Genomic DNA, 21,619 nt, shown 5'->3' on the forward strand with positions numbered 1-21,619 from the left:
TCAAGTATGGCATTGTTTTTATGTCGTATTAGCTTCGTTGTGTTGATGCATTTTGACGTGCTTCAATTTTCCGCCGCAACACGCAAACTTCCCCATTCACTCAGCGTGTTATAGTTTCACATTGCTTAGGATTTGTTGCTGCGCGTTTGCTCAGTGTGAAGGAAAGAGGAGACCAGCTGCACAGGCAGGCTGCGAAATGAGATGCAGGTGATCGGTATTGGCAACAAGAGCCAATGATCGCTGATCACCAATCATGCACTTTTTCACGAAAATCGGCTGATTATGATCGGTGACCGATCGATCGGCACACCTCTATTTTTAACCATTCATTGGAAATTATTGCGGCAACAATGACTCAAAATTCTTATCATGATGAGAAATTTATCGCGATGTACAATAAATGTCCACCTCTATAGCAAAAGGCCTCTTTTAATGTGTTTTTACACACCATCAACGTGTGTGTGCTCCATCAAATGGATCCTTTGCAGTAGCTGCTGACCTAATTTCATTGCAAGGCATGCCAGGGGGTTGACCCGGAGCCATAACGGAGGTCCTGCAGAGAGGAATGGCTCAGGTCGAGCAATCGGTTTTACCTGCCGTGTGTGCACTCAGGCCCGCCGTGCTTCGGTCACAAATAATTTGCTAGGCAGACGTCACAAACTCCCGGATCAGGGCGGTTTGCGGTCTCTATGTTCGTGTCGTGACACATTCTATTATTTTTCCACACGAGTCTTTATTAAAGCCAGACTTCCTTCACTTTGATCTGGCCCCCAAAAATTCCACATTTATTAGGGAACAGAAATTATGCATGAGGAACTGTCTGGTCACAGGCGTTGTGCCGCGTGAGCCTTTATGGTGTTACTGGAAAGGAGGACAACAGGGCAGAGAGAAGAATAATGCCATTTGTAGTCGCTTGTCTCCTTAAAACAGCGTGAAGTCGGCAATAAAGAACCAAATACACTTTTTGTTCTTTAACTGGCAAATGATCTTCTGTGCAGGGGAAATGAAACATCAGAGGTTATGTGATCATTTCTTTATTGGAAAATACAAAAAAAAATATGGACACCAAATGCGCACAACAGTCAGGCTATCCTATTGATCGCGGCTTGGCAGAGCCAGAGCCCAGTGCTCTGGCTCTGCAAACGGGAAATGGAGGTGAAACGGGGGAGAATCAATGTGGATGATGGAGCCATTAGTGACGTCGTGACCCTGTTGAGGTTAAATGGGTTTTTGTTGCATTGTTTTGGAGAGCGTGACATGTCGATTTCTGCTCATGGTTTCTTTAACATGTCAAACTCGACTGTGTTTGTGCACGCCTCTCGTTTCTCACTGCGTTATTAAATTAGGCCTTGACCACAGTTCTTTTGTCCAGTAGTTGCTTTTTATTGGATGCTGCAGATGCTCCCTTGCAGCTGAAGCTGTGGAAGAGCATTTCTAGTTCTGGTGCTTGTCCAAAATAAATCTGCGTTAACGCAAACACTCTCAGAGGAGTTCTGTTGTCTTCTCTCAACCTATCTTGACATATGTGGAGTGTGCAATTTGTATCACTCACGAGAACATTATGTCAAACTAAAGTAACCACTGGTACTTTAGCCAAAGAGTATTTGCTGCTCATCTAGACATGAGCGGCAAGAAACGATACAGATTGGGTATTGATGGTGTTTGTAAAGCTTTGAATGTCATACTGATCTCAAATTATTTAAATTTTAAAATAAAAGGACAACTTTGGTACAAAACAATCAGGCTTCCTGTTATTTGTAAGAAGTCTTGCTCTTTCTTGGTGTTTTCCCACCAGATGGTTCGGTAGACTTGGTTCGACTGCGAAACAAAATTGCAACATTTGCTGAAAATATTGCACCATTTTTGTGGTTCGCTTTCACACTGCTCTGTGTCAAACGATCTAAACTATTTGAAAACCCAGTTCCCCTCCTCACCTGTGGAGGCGCTGCACCAAGAACTACTGAGAAAAAAGACACTGAAACCTCAGAAGACGACAGAGCACAACTTCCTTCTTCACAAAAGACAAATGAAAATGGAGGGGTGTTAGATTTTAGCGCTTGTAGGATTTATCTTTTGTCTTTGGCAAGATCCATTTCTCCCGCTAGACGCCCATGTTTTACTTTGGTTGTATTTACCCAGAACCTTGCACTACAGACCGCTTGCTGCTTTTGGAGTGGTCTTCGGTCCGCTTGGCATTCACATAATCATTTGAACTGCATGAGATTTCACTTCAACCTAACAGAAATCTGGATTTGTAGGTGAACCAGTTGTCAGAGTTGATTTTTTATTTTTTATTTTTTGGTCTTTGTCAGAGTTGGATTAAAGCAAACTAAACATGGCTGGTGTGAACGCACCCTCAAAGAAGCTGACAACTCATGAACATGGAGCAGTTTTATTTGAGAGAACCTGCTTTAATTTCTGACTTCATTCAGACAAAACTTCCACACGGAAGAGTGTTTTTGTTGATGCGTGCTATTCCTGCACAGGCATGGTGAAATGAAAATGTTTGGAAACACTTTATTTGAAGAGGTGTGTATAAGACTGACATGACACTTTCAAAAACATGACATAACATCTGTCATGAACATGAACGAGTCTTTATGAATGTTTATGACAGTTGTCATGAAGTGTCATTCGGTAAATAATGACACTTTTAATGCAAATGCATTCAATTATGATTTACAAAATCATGCAATGTTGGCACTTTTAATGGACTTTTAATGCAATGTTTAGAGCAACTTTGCATCGAAAGTGTCATTATTTACCGAATGACACTTCATGACAACTGTCATAAACATTCATAAAGACTTCTTTATGTTCATGACAGATGCTATGTCATGTTTATGACAGTCAGTTTTATGCACAGCCCTTCAAATAAAGTGTTACCAAATGTTTTTATAATTTAGATCATAGATTTAGTGAGTGTAAAATCCTGTTGATCTTCGTCACCTCTTCTAGACGGTCAAACTTTAAATATTGACCATGAGGCAAAGAAGATATTGAGAAGCAAGACTTGAATCGCTAATATGATGCTGAAGAAATCGTATGACGTCTTGACAACTTCTTGCTAAATTTTGAGTCAAACATTTGCCTTTGTAAGAATCCATTGTGGTGTTTCTTAGGTTCTCTGCTAACCCTGTCAGCCCGTCTCCGTAGGTTTCTGTTGGTCATGTTGGCTCGCTCCCTAAGCTAGGATGCTAAGTCGACTCGTTCCCTTTGTTGACACACACAGGCTCAGATCGATAACGTCTCAGTGTTCGTCTTCAGAGTCATCTGTGTCCCTTGAGGGTTGGTTGGCTGCAAAAAAGACAAAAAAAACCAATCAGCTAATAATTGTAAACATTTTTCTGTAACAATATCGGTTTGCCTTTAACAGCTTTTGGATCTAAATCTGCTCCTGGAAATCGCATGAAGGATATAAAAGAGGCGGATATGAACAGATGGACCACATCTAGCAAATTCTGTGATTCTTCCTCCACTAATGGATTCCACTTAGCCTGTAACCATGGCAACAGAGATGCTCAGTTGATTTCTGGTTATAGTGAAGAGGAGAAGAGGGGTGTGTGTTCTCAATCAATATCTGCGGTGGATAGCTCAGATGCTCCAGTGTTCAAAGTGTGTATGCGTGCGTGCATGTGTGTGTGCGTGCGTGTGTTGTACCAGAGGGAGAGAGAGAAGGGTTGAGATGATGTCAACCCTCTGGAGAAGTGGGGATGACGTCAGTACAAAGGATGGAGGAGAGACGTTATGACACACACACACTCATCTTTTGGGACTTCTTGGGTACGCTCTTTTGGAGCACACTTAGATCTGTCTGATTATTTTTGTGGGTAATGGAGTCCAGAAATTAAATTTCATAGCTAAATAAAGTTAGCCAACCAGTGATTGAAATGCACCACTTTTCTCCTGAGTGGCTGTGACCAGTGAAGACCAGGTCCAATACTGAAAAATCTGTTTTTTCCCTCTGTTCCTTAAAAGCATCAACAGATCCAAAATTTACAGATCGGCCTCAACAGGTTGATCGGCGAATATCATATTTGTAACGTTTATTTGTCGAATTAAAACTAAATGAACACCGAGTTTGTATCCATTACAGTCCAAAGAGAGAAAAATCTATAAATCCCTAGTCCTCTGTATCATTAGAAAGAAATCTAGGTTGGTCTGTGAAAGTGCAAAGAAAGTCAGAGATTGACATAGTACAATTCCAAGAAGAATGTTAATTTTCCCTTTTTGTCTTCGTCAAGATAACTTGATGTTAGTGAGGCTATTTAACCAACGTAAACCCTGTGAAACCCTTACATAACACACGTCTATAATGGGGAAAACTGTGTGAGTAGCTTTCACATGTTTTTAACTTCTTCAGCGTCTGTAATGAAATCAAAATGCCAAAATAAACAAAGACTATGAAGTCTGTACTTTGTGTTTTTTCTTTTAAGCATTTTTAAAGCATTTTAACTTGTCTCTTATACACACCTATATACCGACTGCACTCTGTGACTCAACACTTTGTGTGTACGCGGCTTTTTGGCAGCTGTTTGTGTCGGTGTGGGCTTAGTTCCTTGAGCTGTGGTGCCCCGCTGGAATTCAAAGGCACACACACACATACATAGACACAAGGAATTTATTATTGAGCTTGTTCATTTTAACTTTCTAAGGAAACTTGGCTGAAAGTGTCTACTTATTTATTAAGCCAGGTCTGAAGGCTAAATCTTTATTTGTGGCTCTTTAAGGTGGGGTGACAAACAGTTTTGCTGACTTTCCCCATCTTGGCTCCCACTGCTGCCTTCAATAGAAACCTGGCACAGACGTCCTGTTGTCTGCTCAGCAGGAAGCAACAACAACAACAAGAAGACTTAAGATGTAGATTTATGCTTAAAACACTCTGACAGGGTCTAGAAATCTTGATTTGAATGTCGGAATAAATGAATGTCGGAATAAATGCTGAGGAGGAGAACTTTCCGATGATCCGGAGTATGAAATGCTCCTCCGGTTCCCCGGCTGCACGGTGACGCGCTCTGGGTGGGACCCAGTCGTGGAGCATCAGCTGCCGGTGCAGAGGGCGGGGATAATTTTTCTAATTTTTCTCTCTCCGTTGGCGTTCACCTCGTACTCTGGCAGGGGAAACTGTGGCGGCTCACACAAATTCCTGACCTTCCAAATGTCGGCCTCAGAAGCGGAGAACAAGAACTATTTGTAGCATGACAAGAATGAATTTGTTGCTATTTACTGCCGACTGGAAAATGGGCTGCATGGCTTGTTTACAGCGACGAGCAAAAGTTTTCACACCCCCTCAGTATTTTCTTTTTTAACTACTGCGACGCTACAACCCCAAAACAGCATTATGTTAGAGTCCAGGTCGTTTGAATAGAACATTTCAGCAATAAGGCTTCACATCATAAGAATATAATACAGTAACTAATTATGTCTTATGCCATCATCAAAATCATTAAGTAAATGCACTGATTATTTTATTTTAGGCAATCCTGTTGCTGTAAACAATCCAACTAAATATAAATGAGTTTCTCTAGATCTGGCTGCGACATCAGCCCTTTAATCCTGGAAATGTTTTCCAAGTGATAGAAGGCTGACTTTGTAGCTGTCTTTATGCGTTTCTGAAGGCTCAGGTGTTTTTTTTTTATTTATTTATTTTTTTTAATGGAATAACCAGGAAGGAAAATGAAGGTGCTGCATGGTGCAGCGAGTTATTTAGTCTTCCTGAGTCAGCGCTTCGTAGAACGCAGACGTTCAGTCGGATCGGACGGAGAGCCTCCGTCAGCAGTGGATTTAAAGTTTAGTTGCAGATTCTCAATTGGATTTATGTCTGGACTTTGACTGGACCTTTTGTAATGTAGAAATATGCATCAATACCTGTGGCTCTGCGGCAGGCGCTTTGCAGCGGCTCCTTATTCATTTTTCTGAATGATTTAGAAATCAGAGGTGTTTTTAAACGCTGCATAGAGGTGTTAAAGGACTTCAGTAGAGTTTAATTGGGTTTTCATTCTGTTGTTGCCTAGAAGTTGAGCAATAGAAGTTAATTTAATCTTGCCTTTTGATACTGACATAAACGACAAAAAAAAATGTTTTTCTTGCCTTTTGTCCCATTTTTTTGAAGTGTGAGTTCAGTTCTGCTTCTCTAGACGAAACCTTATTCAGGTGATGTTAAAAAAAAGTTTCTTTGGATTGGAAAGGTCACTGATCAAAACCATTCATTTTCAGCTGCTGCTGTACGTATATTCATACTTATCATTTTACTTGACGGTGAACCTTGTCTCTTTTTCTTCTGCATTAAATCAGCTCAATGAAATGCAAATGTTAACATTTTCATCCCTGTTGAACACAGACTGTCTCTACTGGGTCAAGCGTGTGTTTGTTTGTGTGTTTGGAGGCATTAAAGTGTGCGTGTGTGCATGTGTGTGTGTGCGCGCGATTAATCAATTAGTCAAGGGGTGACGTAGCAACGTAGTTCCAGTTCTGCCACTTGAACTGTCCTCGGTGTAGCCCAGACGTTGCTACTGTCAGCTGGAAGCACCGAGAAAGACGACACACCTTCCTGCGTCTGCTGTGTGTGTGCGTGTGTGTGTGTGTGCGCGCGCGTGCGTGCGTGTGCGCGCCTGTGTGTGTGTGTGTGTGTGTCCAGGAATGCTGAGGTTTGGTGTTTACTGCTGTTGTGCCGGTGAGAACCAACCGTGAGAGAGGAGGGACGGTGGGGGTCCGTTTGCTAGCCAGACCCCGAGACCTGCAGGACAAGTTGAGTTTCTCATGTGTATTTAATACCTTGGACACAATCCGGCAATCCCTGGCAGACTTTTTTTTTTTCTTTTTCTTTTTCTTTTTTTTTTTTTTAAAGGCGCCGACTCCTGTTGTGTATTTTATTTCATGAGCTGCTCACTTTAGAAGGAGTGTAAAGTTCCTGTTTGTAATTGCCCTGATTTGCCAAGGAGTGATTTGGGGATTTATTTGGTAGAGATGAGAATAAGGTGATTGTTGATTGTAGGAGACACTGCTGAGAACTCCTAATGAGTTCAAACTTTATTAGATTTTATTTATTTAAAAAATATATATATATATATTCTGAAGCAGAACATTTCAAAAGGTGAAGAAGCTTCTCATAGTATGATGACATTGAGCTAAAAAAACATTTCCCCCCCCCCCCCCCCAACAGGACTGGGCAAAATGACTTAAAATTAAAAACTCAGATAAAAAAAAAAAAAATCCAAAATGTGATTTCTGATTTTAATGGATTTTTTCCTAAACAATGCAAATGACATTTAAAAAAAAAGATGCCTGTAGTTCCTGGGTGCACTGATATCACAAGCAGTGCATTGGTGAAGCAAATCCCAATTTTCCATAAATTATTTATTACATTTAACACTGTTGACTTTCTAAGTCCCGGTCCTGCAATGACACCAGTAACCAGCTCAAGCCTCGCCAGGCTCCTCCTAGCAAATTAAAGTTGTTCTTACACTGAATTGTAGACTGGATATTTCTCCAACATCTGTTTTAAAGGCTGTTGTTGCCACTTAAAAACAAATAAATGAGCTTATTACTGTAATTCGGCTCCTAATGGATGTTCGCAACCACGCTGAAGAATGATGCATCATTAAGGAGATGGTGTTGTGGTTTTCTGTCAGAATAATGGAAAAGTTTACACATAAAACTTTTTTTCTTTTTTTAACGGCACAGCAGACAGTAGACGATTGTTGCACTCTGTCTGCGTTGGACATCTTTCTTCTCTTTACTCTTAAGCTTTTCTCTTGTTTGCTTCGGCACTCAGTACTTCTTTCTATAAATAGTCTACACCAGGAAAGACTTCTGACTTCTTCACTTTTCCACCACCTGACCGACATCTGTGAAGACCTGTGAGAGAGAGACTGAGAGCTGAACCCGTCCACCAGTCAGCTGAGCAGGCTCCACGCTTTCTTTCTCTCCTCACATGAAGGGGATGAGCTCATCAGCTTATAACCTTATCTCAACGCGCTGTCAGCGCTTTGAATTTGACTGCTAAAAACAAAAATGTTTGACTTCCTTTTCACTGATGGCAGATTATTTAGGAAGGGGCCAGAAAACTGTTTTTGTCTTCCCAAAACGTTGCCTGCAAATGTGGGATTTGTGACCACCCGACATTCACCAGACCCCGATTTTCGGGACGGCTGCAAAATCAGCACAGTGATCAAGTTTCTTTTAAACTGATCGTTTGCTTTCCTTTGAGTTGGTGGTATCTTATTGAGAGTTATTTCTGTTTGCTGTAAAACCAAAGGTAATCGCTTGAGGATGTTTCTTCAGATTTGGAATGTGTTGCAGGTTGGAGACTTGATTAAGAAGTTGATGTCATCTGCATAGTAAGGCACTGCAGCAGCATCATTTCCATTGCTGTCGTTCCTGCATAGTTGGAACATAGCCCGCATGGCAGTAGTATTAATTGCAAATATTGTCAAACCGTTTTTCCTTAGGACGGTTTGGAACAAGTCGGTCCTGCTTGGGCAGGAAATAAACTGCAATTTGTTTCTTTCTAGAGGATTCATTTTACACCAAAACACCATGAAGGAATCAGATGGTTGTACATTTTCCTCACTTCTAGTCTGTCGGTACTTTAAAAATCGCTAAATGTCAACAATCGCTGGTGTCTTTTCTACTTGTAATACGGCACTTCAAGAACCTCAGACCAGGATGTCCTCGCATCCTTAAAAGTCTTTAACTCTCTTAGTCTAAAACAGAACACAATTTACAGTACCGTAATCCCGCCACACTTTGCGCTATCTGAAAAATTCCAAACGTTTCTGAAATGGGAGACGTTTCAGAAACGCCAGTATCTGGTTATTACAGTAATTTCATCCCCGCCATAGCAGGAAATGAAATTAGGGGCAATCTTTGAATAGACGGCAAATTGCGAAAATAACTGGCTACATATTGAAAATTCCAGTTGTTATGAATTAATAGGCAAATATATGTATTTACTCACAGGAGATTTAAAGAACTTTGTACAATTAAAATAAGCAAAAATATCCAGGTGGAGATTTTAAATTTAGGACATAAAGGGTTATTAAGATTCTTAAATCTAAAATTAAGGCCTTTAAAAATGACTTAAATTCTTGAAAAATGTAAGTTGGCCTTGAATACCTTAATCACAGGTCTTAAATGCTGTTGTGGTGTAACTATTTAGTCTCAGACATACTGTGTAGTTTTTTCACAGGACTTTTCTGTTTGGGTTAGGCAAATGTTTGAGTCACATGCAGACATTTTCCTTGCCTTCTGTGACCACTGACTAGCTGCTAATATACCCTTGCTAGCTAGGTAGCTATGTTTTTGGGGGGTTTTTTGCGTTTATCATGGGTAAGTCTAATTTTATCTCCAGATGACTGGACGACATTCATCTTCTCCTCTGGCTCACTTCTGTTTCCTGACCTGTTCAATGTCCCGTGTGTTCTGTGCAAAAGAGCTTTCCACTAATATGTAAAATATGCAATTTTCAATTGTACATTTCTGTTGTGAAACTGGTTTTAAGTCTCATCCATAATGGTCTCTAAAAAGCCTTAAATTTGAGTTGGTGAAACCTTTCCATCTGACATAAATCTGTTCTTCCATCGAGAAGTTTTTGACAGATTACAGTAAGCCCTGACTCACTGCCAGCTACAGGCTCTTGTGCAAGAGTATGTGTCTGTCATCCGTTTTTATCTGGAAAACTGAGCCGTTTGCTTTCAGCGGCTGGTGACAGGAAGGCATGAGAGTGGTAGTAGTTTTCCAGCATAATGACTTGCTTGGTTAGAGAGACGGCTGAGCTCAGGAAGACCGCAGAAATCAGAAGAGGAACCACGAGGAAGAGGCTGGAGCAGCTTAGCTTCGTCACTGAACAGTTGAAGATTCACTGTTATGTAAACTAAATTTTTATTACAATGTTATTCCCTCATCAAAATCTCCCACGGCAACCATTCATTGTAAATGGTTCCTCTCACAAAGTGCCGCCTGTCTCCACAAAGCTTTTCCTTGTAGCTGCGGTCTCAAACCGAGCTTCAGCCTCACAGAGCAGCCCTCCTCCTCCAGCTCCTTCAGACTAGTCAGCAGCAATTAGCAAACACCTGGTGGAACTGCTGAGCTATAGCAAACTACTTTTCAGCCCAAAGCTCATAAAAAGCCTAAATGATGACGTGCTGAAGATGGTCAGAAAGAGCATTAGCTTCGTAATGAGACATAGGCCCAAATACAAGGCTTCAAATTGCAAAGTCAAGTTTCTTTTAAGTTATGTTTGATGAATAGAGCATTTTTATAACAACTGAAGGTACTGAAATTATAGAATGTGCCTGGAAAATACATAATTCCACCATGTTTTCTGTTTGTCATGTAAACATGTATCTGTTTGATTTTAAATATCTGTAACTTTGTTGCGACATTTGATTTGCTTGAGTTCTAATTACAGCAGCTAAATTGGGAACTTTTATTAATTACTGTTTTGTACAAGGACAAAAAAATCTAGATATGAATTAAAAGAGAGCTCCACCCAGCTAATCCAAGTCCTGGATGAATTCAGAGACTCCCTGTTAGGAAAACGACTGTAAGTAAGCAGTCAGAGGAAGCTGAAGAAGCCCTGCAGCGTTGATTTGAGGCAACGGATCGGATCGCTCTTTGCCAGCCAGGAGAGGACAATCTAGGGATGGCTGTGGAACCTCTGGAGATGATGCAAAGAAGGATTTTGCATAAAATCAGGAAAATTATGGAGAACCCTGACTATCCTCTTCATGATAAAGTCTTTATTCAGAGGCCTCTGCAACTTCACTGTAATACAGACTGCTACAAGATTACATTCTGCAATGAGTGAAGTATTTTGAATTAATATGAGTTACAACATTTAATTTCCCTTTGGGATCAATAAGGTATGTTTTGAATTGAATTTGAATGCTGACTGTATTTCCTTTTCTCCCAAGAAACCTTGAATTTTTGACTCTGTTCCTATTTTCACAGCTCAGTAGAGAGTGATGGCATCCATTATTTTGTGCCTGTCTCTCTTCTCCAGTCAATCTTTCTCTGCTCAGCTCTTTTCCAGCTCTGCTTACACTTTACCTCTTTGTTCCCCTCCCTCTCTCCATTGCTGTCTGGAGTTGGTGGGCCGCTGCAGACTGCAATAGGCGGTCAGGACTCCTCCAGACAGCATGAGGGAGAGGAGGATCTGTCTGGAGCATTCAAAGGCTGCCTCGTCCTTTCCTCTGACAGTTTCTTTCTTTCCGTCGTTGATGAACTAAAACGGTCAAGAACTGTATTTTTTAGATGCTTCTGAAACAACATGTTCATGTTCAACACGTGTTAAAGGAGGAACAGATCTGAGAAGAAATATGCAATGTGATAATTTGGACGGTTGGAATGCCTGAGATAAAGAGACTGCCTACTTAGAGAGGCAAGGCAGGGATGCACTGCGGGTCGCAACAATTATAACACCTTGTAAAGACGTGTAGAAAGGCTTTAAATAAATTCATATTTTACTGCATCATCATGCACTAATGGGAGTATCAGCATAGCAAATGAGTGACGACTAGTGGTCTCTTTCACTGTAGCACAAGGTTAGACACACTGCACTGTGTCAAACGAACCAAACCCAATGAAAAACCTGTTCCCTCCCCTCGCCTGTGGTGGTGCTGCACCGAGAACCACGCAAAAAAAACCAAACAAAAATCCCAGAAGAAGTGACTGAGTGCAACTTCCTCCTTCATCAAATGTAAACCAAAATGTAGTGGTGTCAGATTTTAGTCGTTGAAGAATTTCTCTTTTGTCTTTTGCAAAAGACCACAAGCCATTTCTCCCACTAGCACGAGACTCGCTTTTATTTTGGTTGTGTTTACCCAGAGTGCATTGTGCTATAGTTCGCTTCCTGCTTTTTTAAATAATCTCCGGTCCTCTTGCATTCACGTATGTATTCGAACTGCACCATTGTTTCCTTCAACCAGACAGAGGCCGAGGTTTTTAGGCGAACCTGAGTTTGCTTTTTTTTGGTTCGCATCAGAGTTCAATTGTTCACACCTCTCCAAACAAACCGGACTTTCCATGCAAATGAAGTGGCGTTTAATCAAAGCGAACTAAACAGGGCTGGTGTGAATGCATCACTATCTCGTATATCCTGAGGGGTAAATATTAGTAACAGTGAAAATAAGAGTCAGTAGTAGCCTAGCTACAGTTGGATGTCTCTCTCTGTACCAAGCAGACTACCTCTTCACTCTGACGCTGTTCTCTTGCTTCATTCGGAGGAGATCAGTCATTGAAACCAAACTGTGTGGTGTGTTCGAGTTTGTGAGAGTGTGAGTGTGAGAAAAAGAGTGACAGAATAAAGGGCTGTGCTCACTATCGGCAGGGAAGTTGTGAATTGAACCATTGTCTCTCATTGCTACCTCTCTTGAGTTGGAGGTGGCAGCTGTTAATCTTGGTACACTCTTATAGTCCCAGGATTATCACACGCGTGCGCACACACACACACGCACACCCCCACACTCCCAGTCTGATAAACTGTGGTATTCACCTTTAACTTCATTAAACAACCATTGCCTCTGGCTGTTTTGAATAGCTATCAACTCTTGTCTTGGTCTTTGACTCTGTCAGGAGCTTCTCTTGTGCGGCGTTAAAGGCAGCAGCTTCAGAACGGCCGTTCAGTTGGCCCGCTCTGACGGGACGCATCAAAATACCATGACTTTACAAACTGTCCTGTGACTCAAAGTAACGGGAATACCTGAAGCTGTTAGGATTTGAATGGATGTGTGACAAGTCTGCTTTTGTTTTGAAATGTTTGTCATATGAAAAATTGCTAATGATTAAACTGACAGAAGAGATGTATGTTTATTCTAACGCACGTTATCAGCTCGGGTTGACGGATGTGTTGAATACAGGGATGTCAGAATACAATCAAAAGTTGTTTAGACTGAATCTGTGTTGCATAAAGGACATTTTGAAGAGGTGAAAGGTCATATCTGTATTTGTGTGCTCAACATTATGCCGCCATGTTTTAAACTTCATTCTTTCTCTTTCCCCTTGCCTGTCTCCTCCAGTTGGGATGTCCTGAGTCAGCCCTCCGGTCCCAGAGAGCAGTTTGCCGATGGGACCTGCTGCTCCACCATGAGCTTACAAGATGGCGGCTGCAGCTACGCCAGCAGCGCCAACCTGGCCACTATTACGGGCAGCATGCGGCGGCGCCTGGAGGACCAGGAGTTCACCCTGCGCGTCTATCCGGGCTCGCTGGCCGAGGGCACCATTTACTGCCCGGTCGCCGCCCGCAAAAACACCACCGCCGCCGAGGCTATCGAGTGCCTCATCGAGCGCTTGCGCCTGGATCGCACCAAGTGCTACGTGTTGGCCGAGGTGAAGGAGTTCGGTGGGGAGGAATGGATCCTCAACCCGGGAGACTGCCCAGTTCAGCGCATGATGCTGTGGCCGAGGACCGCCCTGGAGAACCGCAGCGGCTTGGGCAGCGGCGAGGACTATCGCTTCCTGCTGCGAGAGAAGAACCTGGACGGGTCTATCCACTATGGCGGCAGCTTGCAGATGTGGCTGCGGGTGACGGAGGAGAGGCGGCGCATGGTGGAACGGGGTTTCCTGCCCCAGCCCGCCGGGAACGACCCGCCGTCCGACCTGTGCGCTCTCCCGGAGCTGACCGAACGCGCCCTTCTGGAGAGCCTGCGCGCCCGCTTCAGGCAGGAGAAGATCTACACTTATGTTGGGAGTATACTTATCGTGATCAACCCTTTCCAGTTCTTGCCCATCTACAACCCGAAGTACGTCAAACTGTACGACAACCACACGCTGGGGAAGCTGGAGCCGCACATTTACGCCGTGGCGGACGTGGCGTACCACGCCATGTTGCAGCGACGGAAAAACCAGTGCATTGTGATTTCCGGCGAAAGCGGATCGGGCAAAACGCAGAGCACCAACTTCCTCATCCATCACCTGACTGCCCTCAGCCAAAAGGGGTTCGCAAGTGGCGTGGAACAGATCATCCTGGGAGCAGGACCCGTTTTGGAGGTATGAATCTTGCCTAAAACGGTTTTATCACCAAACCAATGCTGGTTTCCACCCGATTTGTTCTCAAGAAATCGATCATTGCATGGCAGGACATTTTCTTGAAACTTGGAGACATGAAAACGTTTCTGGAAAACATTGAGAGATTATGTCTACTTATGATTGTGGCGGTTGAATGCTCTGTCGTGCTTATGTCATTTTCTTTTATCTTGAATCTTGAGGCAATTTTCCTGTAGTTTGCTTTGTAGATCCTCAAATTTGCATAAACGTCCCGATGGTCTGCGGTTTGTGAGTTTTAAGACAAGCTTGAACAAGTGACGGAAACCTTATAGATTCTTAGTTATCTGTAATGTTGGTCACATTTGTGTGAAAGGAAACCAGAGCAAAAATAATAGCAGGTCCAAAAAGACGAACAAATGTGTTTTCAGACAGTTTTGAACTTTTTAGAGCCAGAAAGTATAGATGACTCTAGCGTTTGTCTATCTTATCCTATTTGTTGGTGCTACACTTAATTTTTGGCAAAGTAGCACCGAATTAGACGTGTTTTGCTGCTTAATTGTCTGATCATAATTTCATCTCTCATCTAAAGTGTCATTGCTGGACACACCTTATTGCTTCTTTACAGTAACCTTTTAAGCCATTAAAAGGTTACTTTAATGGCTTAAAGTAACCAGTCCAGTTTCCTGCCTTGGGGCCAGTATGTTGCATATTTCAGTGAAGCCCTTCCTCTGACACAGCTGATTCAAGTGATTGAATTACTTCAGCTTTCCATCAAAGTCAGTACAGGCCTGGTAATGACCCATAAATTTGACTTGGGTTCTTTGAACCAGGGAAACATCTGAAAGGTGCAGGAAATGGAACTGAACCTCACTACGGGCGTAGCGATACGTCATGCTCCATACATGACATGACACAGATGACATGTTAGCAATATGTTTGTAAAAACTGAGTAAGTAAACTGAGTAACTTTAAGTAACTCTTGCGTAATAAATCTCATAATACTTCCTTTATGAGTCAAAAGGGTCAATGACCAACAAGAAACCCTACTAGCTAACTGTTACTGCAAATCAAGAACTACTTCTCTTCTTACTTAGAAAGAAGTATTGAGTTTGAAGCATACATTGTTGTACTCAAGTGTCAGACTTATAGCTTTTACATCTTTTCCAGTATCGCATGTCTGGCTTGTGCTTTTATGGCGTAGGAAGTTGTTGTAGGTAAATAACATTTCAGCATTGACTTCCTGTCAGTTTAACTCAATCACCAGCTGACCACATGTGGAACATGTCGCATTATAGGACTTTTGCATTGACACTGATGGTACAGAAATATTACAGCAGTGAAATAATTATTAAGATCTGTCTGGCACGCCCAGTGTTTGGATCAGGAAGTGAAACTTGCAGCTTCACCTACTTTTTGATAAACTCCGTCAGTCATTATCTAATCACTTGGAAGAACTCTGAAAGTGTTGAAATTTATTCCTTAAGTGGTCACCTGATTCTTAAATATAAACCAAGACAAATATGAAACTTTGACATCAGGGCAAAAGTAGCTGACTGAGCAGAACTCTGTGAATCCACACCCTTGATCCCAACACCAAGGCGGTTTTCAGAATGCAAACGTGTCAAAAGCAACACTTGTACAACAAACTTTTGGCAGGACTTCAGTTTCCAAGCGTCCGCCGCATAGAGCAGCCCCCCCCGCGATTGCCTCACTCAGCTCCTTTAGACTAGCCAGCAGCAATTAGCAAACACCTAGTGGAACTGGTCATCTGCTGAGCTCATTATAGGAGCTACTTCTCAGTGCGGCGCTGGTAAAAACCTTGTTAAAGGGTTAGTAGAGGAGCCATGTTGTGATGACTTCCTGAAGGCGGCGTTTCAGAAAGAGCAGGAGGTTTTAAAGAGACAGAGGCCCAACTTCATGGCGTTGCATTACAAAGTCAAATATCTTCCAAGTAATTTGATATATATACATATATATGATTTTTACAATGACTGAAGGTATCATACTTACTTGTGCTATAAAAACACACACTTCTACTCCTTTAAACTTCTGCAAAGTAAACATAAAATGTAGCATTGTTGCACTTAAAGCTGCAATAAGTAACTTTTATAAAAAATATATTTTTACATATTTGTTAAAACTGTCACCATGTCCTAACAGTATAATATGAGACAGATGATCTGTGAAAAAAAATCCATCTTTTCTGCTTCTTCCTTGTGTTCCTACTGCCATCTGCAGAAATGCACTGTTTCCAGTCAGAAACGACCAATCAGAGCCAGGATCCATTATGTGTCTATTTGTAGAAAACTCTAGAAGGAGTTACTACTTTTTTCCCCAGGTCATGATGCATAGCATGGAAGAAGATTATAAAACCATCTCCCTGAAACTGAGCAGCCTTTACAGTCTGTAGACCCTATAGCTGGCTTCGCCACGTGAAACTGCTTTATTTATATTACATGACCTAGAAATGCTTTCCAGTTTCTGCATTGAGGGGGAAAAAAAGACGAAAAACACAACAAATGGTATGCTCCCCTAATCCACTCTGGATTATAAATCAACAATGGATTACGGATTTTCATTTGGAATTTCATGTTTTGTTGAAGGTCTGTTGAAGGTCTGCGTGTTCCCTTCACCCCAGCAGATGCGGCTCTTTGGACCTCCTGACGGTTTGTTTGTGTCCCTCTGCAGCTCCTGTACTTCCTGTCGGGACGCTCGGCTCGGGCATGTCACGCCGACACCCGGCCGTGCGTGTTGACTCCCCTGTGAGGCCCTCAGTTCTGATTGGTCGGATGAGTCTGTGTTACGTGATGCACAGATGGTTTGCCTTACACCAGTGTGAGCTAACTGATATTTTAACCACATAGCTGCGGTTGAACCTGGCCATCATGCAGGCACAGTCGTACTGTTTATTTATTTTTTTATTGTGGGTAGATTGAATACCTGTCAGTAGTTAAACGCTGGAGGCGACAAACGGCGAGGCTTGTTTTGATAAAAACACAGATAACAGGAACATTACGGTTCTTTCAGAGAACCTAGGCTCTGCTTAGAGATGTGGGTGGGAGCAGGACTGTGTCCCATATAATCACTTCCCCACCAATCACCTATAGGACCAAGGTGTGAGAGTTACATGTCCAAAATTAAAAGAAAAAAAATAAAAACACGGCAAAGGGAGGTTTTGTAAACATAAAAAAAAAAAAATTCTCTAAGGACAACATGGCTAGTTGAGAATTAAAAAAAATGACAATTTTGCTTGGAATAAAAGTTAAAGAATCCAACTTTCAGAGCATCTAAGATTACTGGTTGAAATGTGAGACTCAACCTGCATTAGAAATGATCAAAGAGCCTGACACGCCACCGGTTGTCTTTTTTTTTTAAGCAATTTAATTAAGGTGTCAGTCTGTAACAAAAATTTACACGGTCACGTATACTGAGCAACAGAGACGGATTTATACACAAGCGCCTTGAGCCAAAATAGAAATTTTAACAGTATCTGTGATTTTTTTTATTTTTTTTTACACCAAAAATACATAAAGTATTTTTCAGAAAACACAAAATTGAAGTATTTTGACTGTAAGGAACTCTTTTTCTTTTATAAAACATTGTAACGCATGTTGTGATGATAACACACGGTGGGTAACAACGTGGTTGAATTTAGTGCTTTAGCATTAGCTTCCACTAAATACCATTTTGGGATGGCTCTTTAGCGTCGGCTGAACTAATTTTCATGATTAGTATAATCATAAAAATTGTGCTGGTGTTTTTGTGGTGTCAATGAAGCCCTGACCAGACATGAGTTGGGCACAAAGGCAGAAAGAGAAAGTTTAACAACAAGAAGTTAACGCTAATGCTTTTGATTCTGATTAATGAGTTAGGAAGACACCTCAGTTCCTGAGGAAACTATAACCTACCGGACTAACATGTTGCTAATTTAAGAACAGTTTTCAACAATTACTGTGCTATTTGGTGCTGCGACTGCTCGGGCGTGCAGAGATGAATGCGGGATGAGTTTCTTGGAATCCTGGCTCACAAAGAATCGCATCTCTGGGGGTAAAACAAATTACTTTTAGCACGAGTACATAACTGCTGAAGTGAACCAGCTGGATTCTTGGTTTTCCATAAGTTGTAATGGCAATTACTGAATGGCTTGTTTTGGTCAGACGATGCTGCTGAAGCTTTGTGGGAGTTTGCTTTTCAGCCTCCAGCAGCCAGGCTGAAAATATGAGGTCACTAGTCCTTATTAGATCCAATTCAAATGAATCCCAGATGAAGTATTAAAACTCTGGCCACTTTGGTAGCTCCGTTATGTTGAGTAATAGACGAACTGTTAAAAGCTACTGTTTGCCTTTTTTTAATGCTGTCAAACTGTTCGTGTTGTTTTTACGGTCGCATATTACCATACAATGTAATATTTCGTCTCAGTTTGGTGGAGACACAAAGAACGTCGCAGAACAAATGAGCACAAAACGCGGTGTGACACAAACTCACTGGCTGTCAATAAGTATTTATTCCTTAATACTTGAAAATGGTAACAGATGTTAAGACACAGTAATTTCAACTGTACTTTTATCAAGAAAGGAGTCTCGGCTGAAAAAGAAAACATATTTCAGGAGGAGTTATGTCTCGCTGGCAGGCCCGGCTGTGGTCGAGCTTTGGTTTGGGAACATTTGTATAAGAGCCTGTAAACTCAGATAAGTCAAAAAAAAATTTATTCACTTAAGAAGCTTACTGCCAACCGGATAAATCGCAGGGGGAGGGAGGTGGATCCCTCACATGAGTGAAATATTATTTTTTAAACCGTGTACTTTAGAAATGCCTCTTAAATCAAAGCTTTCTGCGTTGGATTGACATAATTAAAAAGTGAATTAAGCGGCACTACAGGGCGCCCTGCTCGGCATCCAGCTAGCGCCGCTTTTCTCTGGTCGAGGCCTTGATATGAATTTCTTCTTTGCGCTTGAGGAGGAAACAAAACAAAAAACGGGATGGAAAAACTGATCTTTGGAGTCTATGATGGGATGAAAATTTAAGCAATTTATGTAGTGAAAACATGATGCAATGCTTTTCTTTGCAATCTTCCCCTGTCTGCAGTTTGGTTTTGGTGTTTTCAGCTGTTCGTTAAGATCGCTGGTTAGTTTTCACATTAAGTGATTGATCGACAGACAGTGGTCAGCGATATGGACCTATAAATTTATTGCGATATTTTGTGGTGCTATTGTGATAATAGGGCTGGACAATAAGGCATCATGAAATTGGTCTATTGGTAATTATTGATTAGTTTTGTGTTTTAAACATCTGAATTACTGCCAGACTTGTGGCGTGACTGTTCCTGTTTTATCTACAGTTTTTCTGTGCTGTTTTTAAAAAAAAATTTCTAAGCAAGTTACTCCACAGGTTGTTGCTAGGTAACCAAATAATGAGTGAGTTGCTAGGTAACCAAAGAATGATTGAGTGAGTTGATGCCACCAGCCTAGCTTAGCTCGCTGTGAGAGGTTGAGCGGCTAAAGCCTTTCCTTTGCCTACATCTCCCAGAATGCTGTGCGGTTGCTGTGCGGTTCTGACTGGGAGTTCAGTCAATATTCTGTATATTGAATACTCTATCAGATGTATTGTCTATTGATATTGATCATTTGTCTATATATAATGTATTACTGATTTATTGTCCAGTTCTAGGTTCCACTAGGACGATTACCATAAAAACCCAACCACAACCACGATGTAATGGGTTTAGATTAAGCCATATTCATGTCTCATAATGTCCCAGTCAAAGTCCGGAGCTGAACCAAACTTAAAATCCTTGGCAAGACTTGAAAACTGATGTTCACAGAAGCTCTCCACTCAACCTGATTGAGTTTGAGCTTTTTTTAAAAATAGTTTTTTATAAGAATAACGTGCAAACATTCCAGTTTGTTTCAGCGTTTCTTGCTCTGCCTTCATGCTCACACCTCTGACGAAGGCGACCTGATCGTTCACCTCTGCTGAAGATGCAGTTCGCTGCAGGACGGAGACACTCGCTCAAAATGTCTCCCTCTTTGCTTTCAAGGACAGAGCAGCATGTGTGTGTGGGTGTGTGTGCATGTCCACGTATGCAGATTCAAAGATTCGTCTCTGTGTCCTTTACGGTTTTAGTGACGTGTGTGCTGCTGAGTTCACAGAGCCCCTCTGTTCTGATTGAGTAACCAGCCTCAGCTCCATGCTTCTGCAGGGTTCAGTGTGCTGACCTTTAGCTGCAGCAGCCCTGATCGCTGTGCGACATGTCTCAGAAATGCAGCAGCGCTAACTAGCTCCGTGTCATCATGGCAGCGGCATCGCCTAACCATTCTCAATATGCTCAAATTATTTCTTGTCATGTAGAAGCCTTTAATAACCGGCCGCAGACTGCAGTCATGTGTAATCTGAGCTGCGTTCAGAGAGAGGCGACACGGATATGAGCATGCAGCGGCGTAGAGCTAATGGGAAGGATGTGGCTTCTGTGTCCATTGGTGTGTGGCAGTTGCGGGATCTCAGATCCAAATTTCTTTTAAGTCATATTTGATATATGTAGCATTTTTAGAACAAATGCTACATATTTTTTATAGTAAAATAGTTGCTATAAAACGGCACTATGTGCTTGGCAAACACATAATTCTGCCATTTTAAATTGACTGGTTGAGGTGATGCATCTCCAAGAAGACATTAGGCCATCATTAGTTATATTTAAGCTAACGTATCATTTACCCGTCGAAATAAGCAGAGTAAAATGAGTCAGAAATCATTTTGTCACATGATATAAGATGTTAATATTGTAGCTATAATCCATTACTGAAGCTGCTCAGTTCATCTCTGGCTGAGATGAGACCACAGGTCACTGAAGGGAACCAGCTCAACAAGCATCACCCAGACTGTCTCAGGGCTCTTGAGAGGCCGTATAAAAGCCGGTCATTGTTGCCTGGGTGTAGTTGGTGGACTCGCCTAATGCAGCCTCAGCCAAACAGAGCCCTCTTTCACCAGATGGTTCCTATCCAGACGCCTCCCCTTGGTCTCTACCAGGCCCTCTGGGACAAGATCTGTCTCCTGTGCCTGATGGATGGCTGCAGGTAGCACTCTGCTAATAGAAAGAAATGAGTTCAAAGAAGAGGGTATCGTTAGGGGTGAGTGTGAAATGCTTCGAGAGGCTGGCTAGCACTAGCATTCAGAAAAGGCTGGGATTGAAGATGTCAGGTGTCTTCACATCTGATAATCTGGTAGACTCTGTCTGTTTGCTGGATAAAATTGCAACATTTGCTCCATTTTCAGCTGCTGTGATTCACTTTCACACTGAACACATACAATCCAAACTGAAAAACCTCAGCTACTAGGAAGGAATCGACAAGAAAGAAGACACTGAGCACAACTTCCATTGCCACCAAATGTAAATAATCTAGTAGCTTTTAGTGGATGTAGGATTTCTCTTTTGTCTGTGGCAAAAGATTGTAAACTATATCTCCATCTAGCGCTAGACTCTTGGATCCAGTTGCATTGATGTAGTTTGGCCTCAGCCAAACAGACCCCTCTTTCACCAGTTGCTTCCTATCCAGACGCCTCCCCTTGGTCTCTACCAGGTTGTATTTACCCAGAATGCTCTGCCCTATATTTCACTTCCTGCTTTTTTCTAGCGGTC

The 21,619-nt window shown here is 41.9% G+C and overlaps 1 protein-coding gene across 15 annotated transcripts in view; it reads left to right on the top strand.

The window, feature by feature from the left end:
• Positions 1-21,619, top strand: part of LOC103465968 (unconventional myosin-IXa-like) — a 140,877-nt gene that overhangs the window by 24,626 nt on the left and 94,632 nt on the right. For all 15 annotated transcript variants that reach the window (XM_008411207.2, XM_017305265.1, XM_017305256.1 and 12 more), the window contains exon 2: positions 13,020-13,989. In XM_008411207.2, coding sequence (XP_008409429.1) covers positions 13,087-13,989 — 903 coding nt within the window. In that variant the 5' untranslated portion in view covers positions 13,020-13,086. The remainder of the gene's footprint in view (positions 1-13,019; positions 13,990-21,619) is intronic.

The sequence above is a fragment of the Poecilia reticulata genome, linkage group LG6 (assembly GCF_000633615.1).
Source record: "Poecilia reticulata strain Guanapo linkage group LG6, Guppy_female_1.0+MT, whole genome shotgun sequence".
Classification (NCBI taxonomy): Eukaryota; Metazoa; Chordata; class Actinopteri; order Cyprinodontiformes; family Poeciliidae; genus Poecilia; species Poecilia reticulata.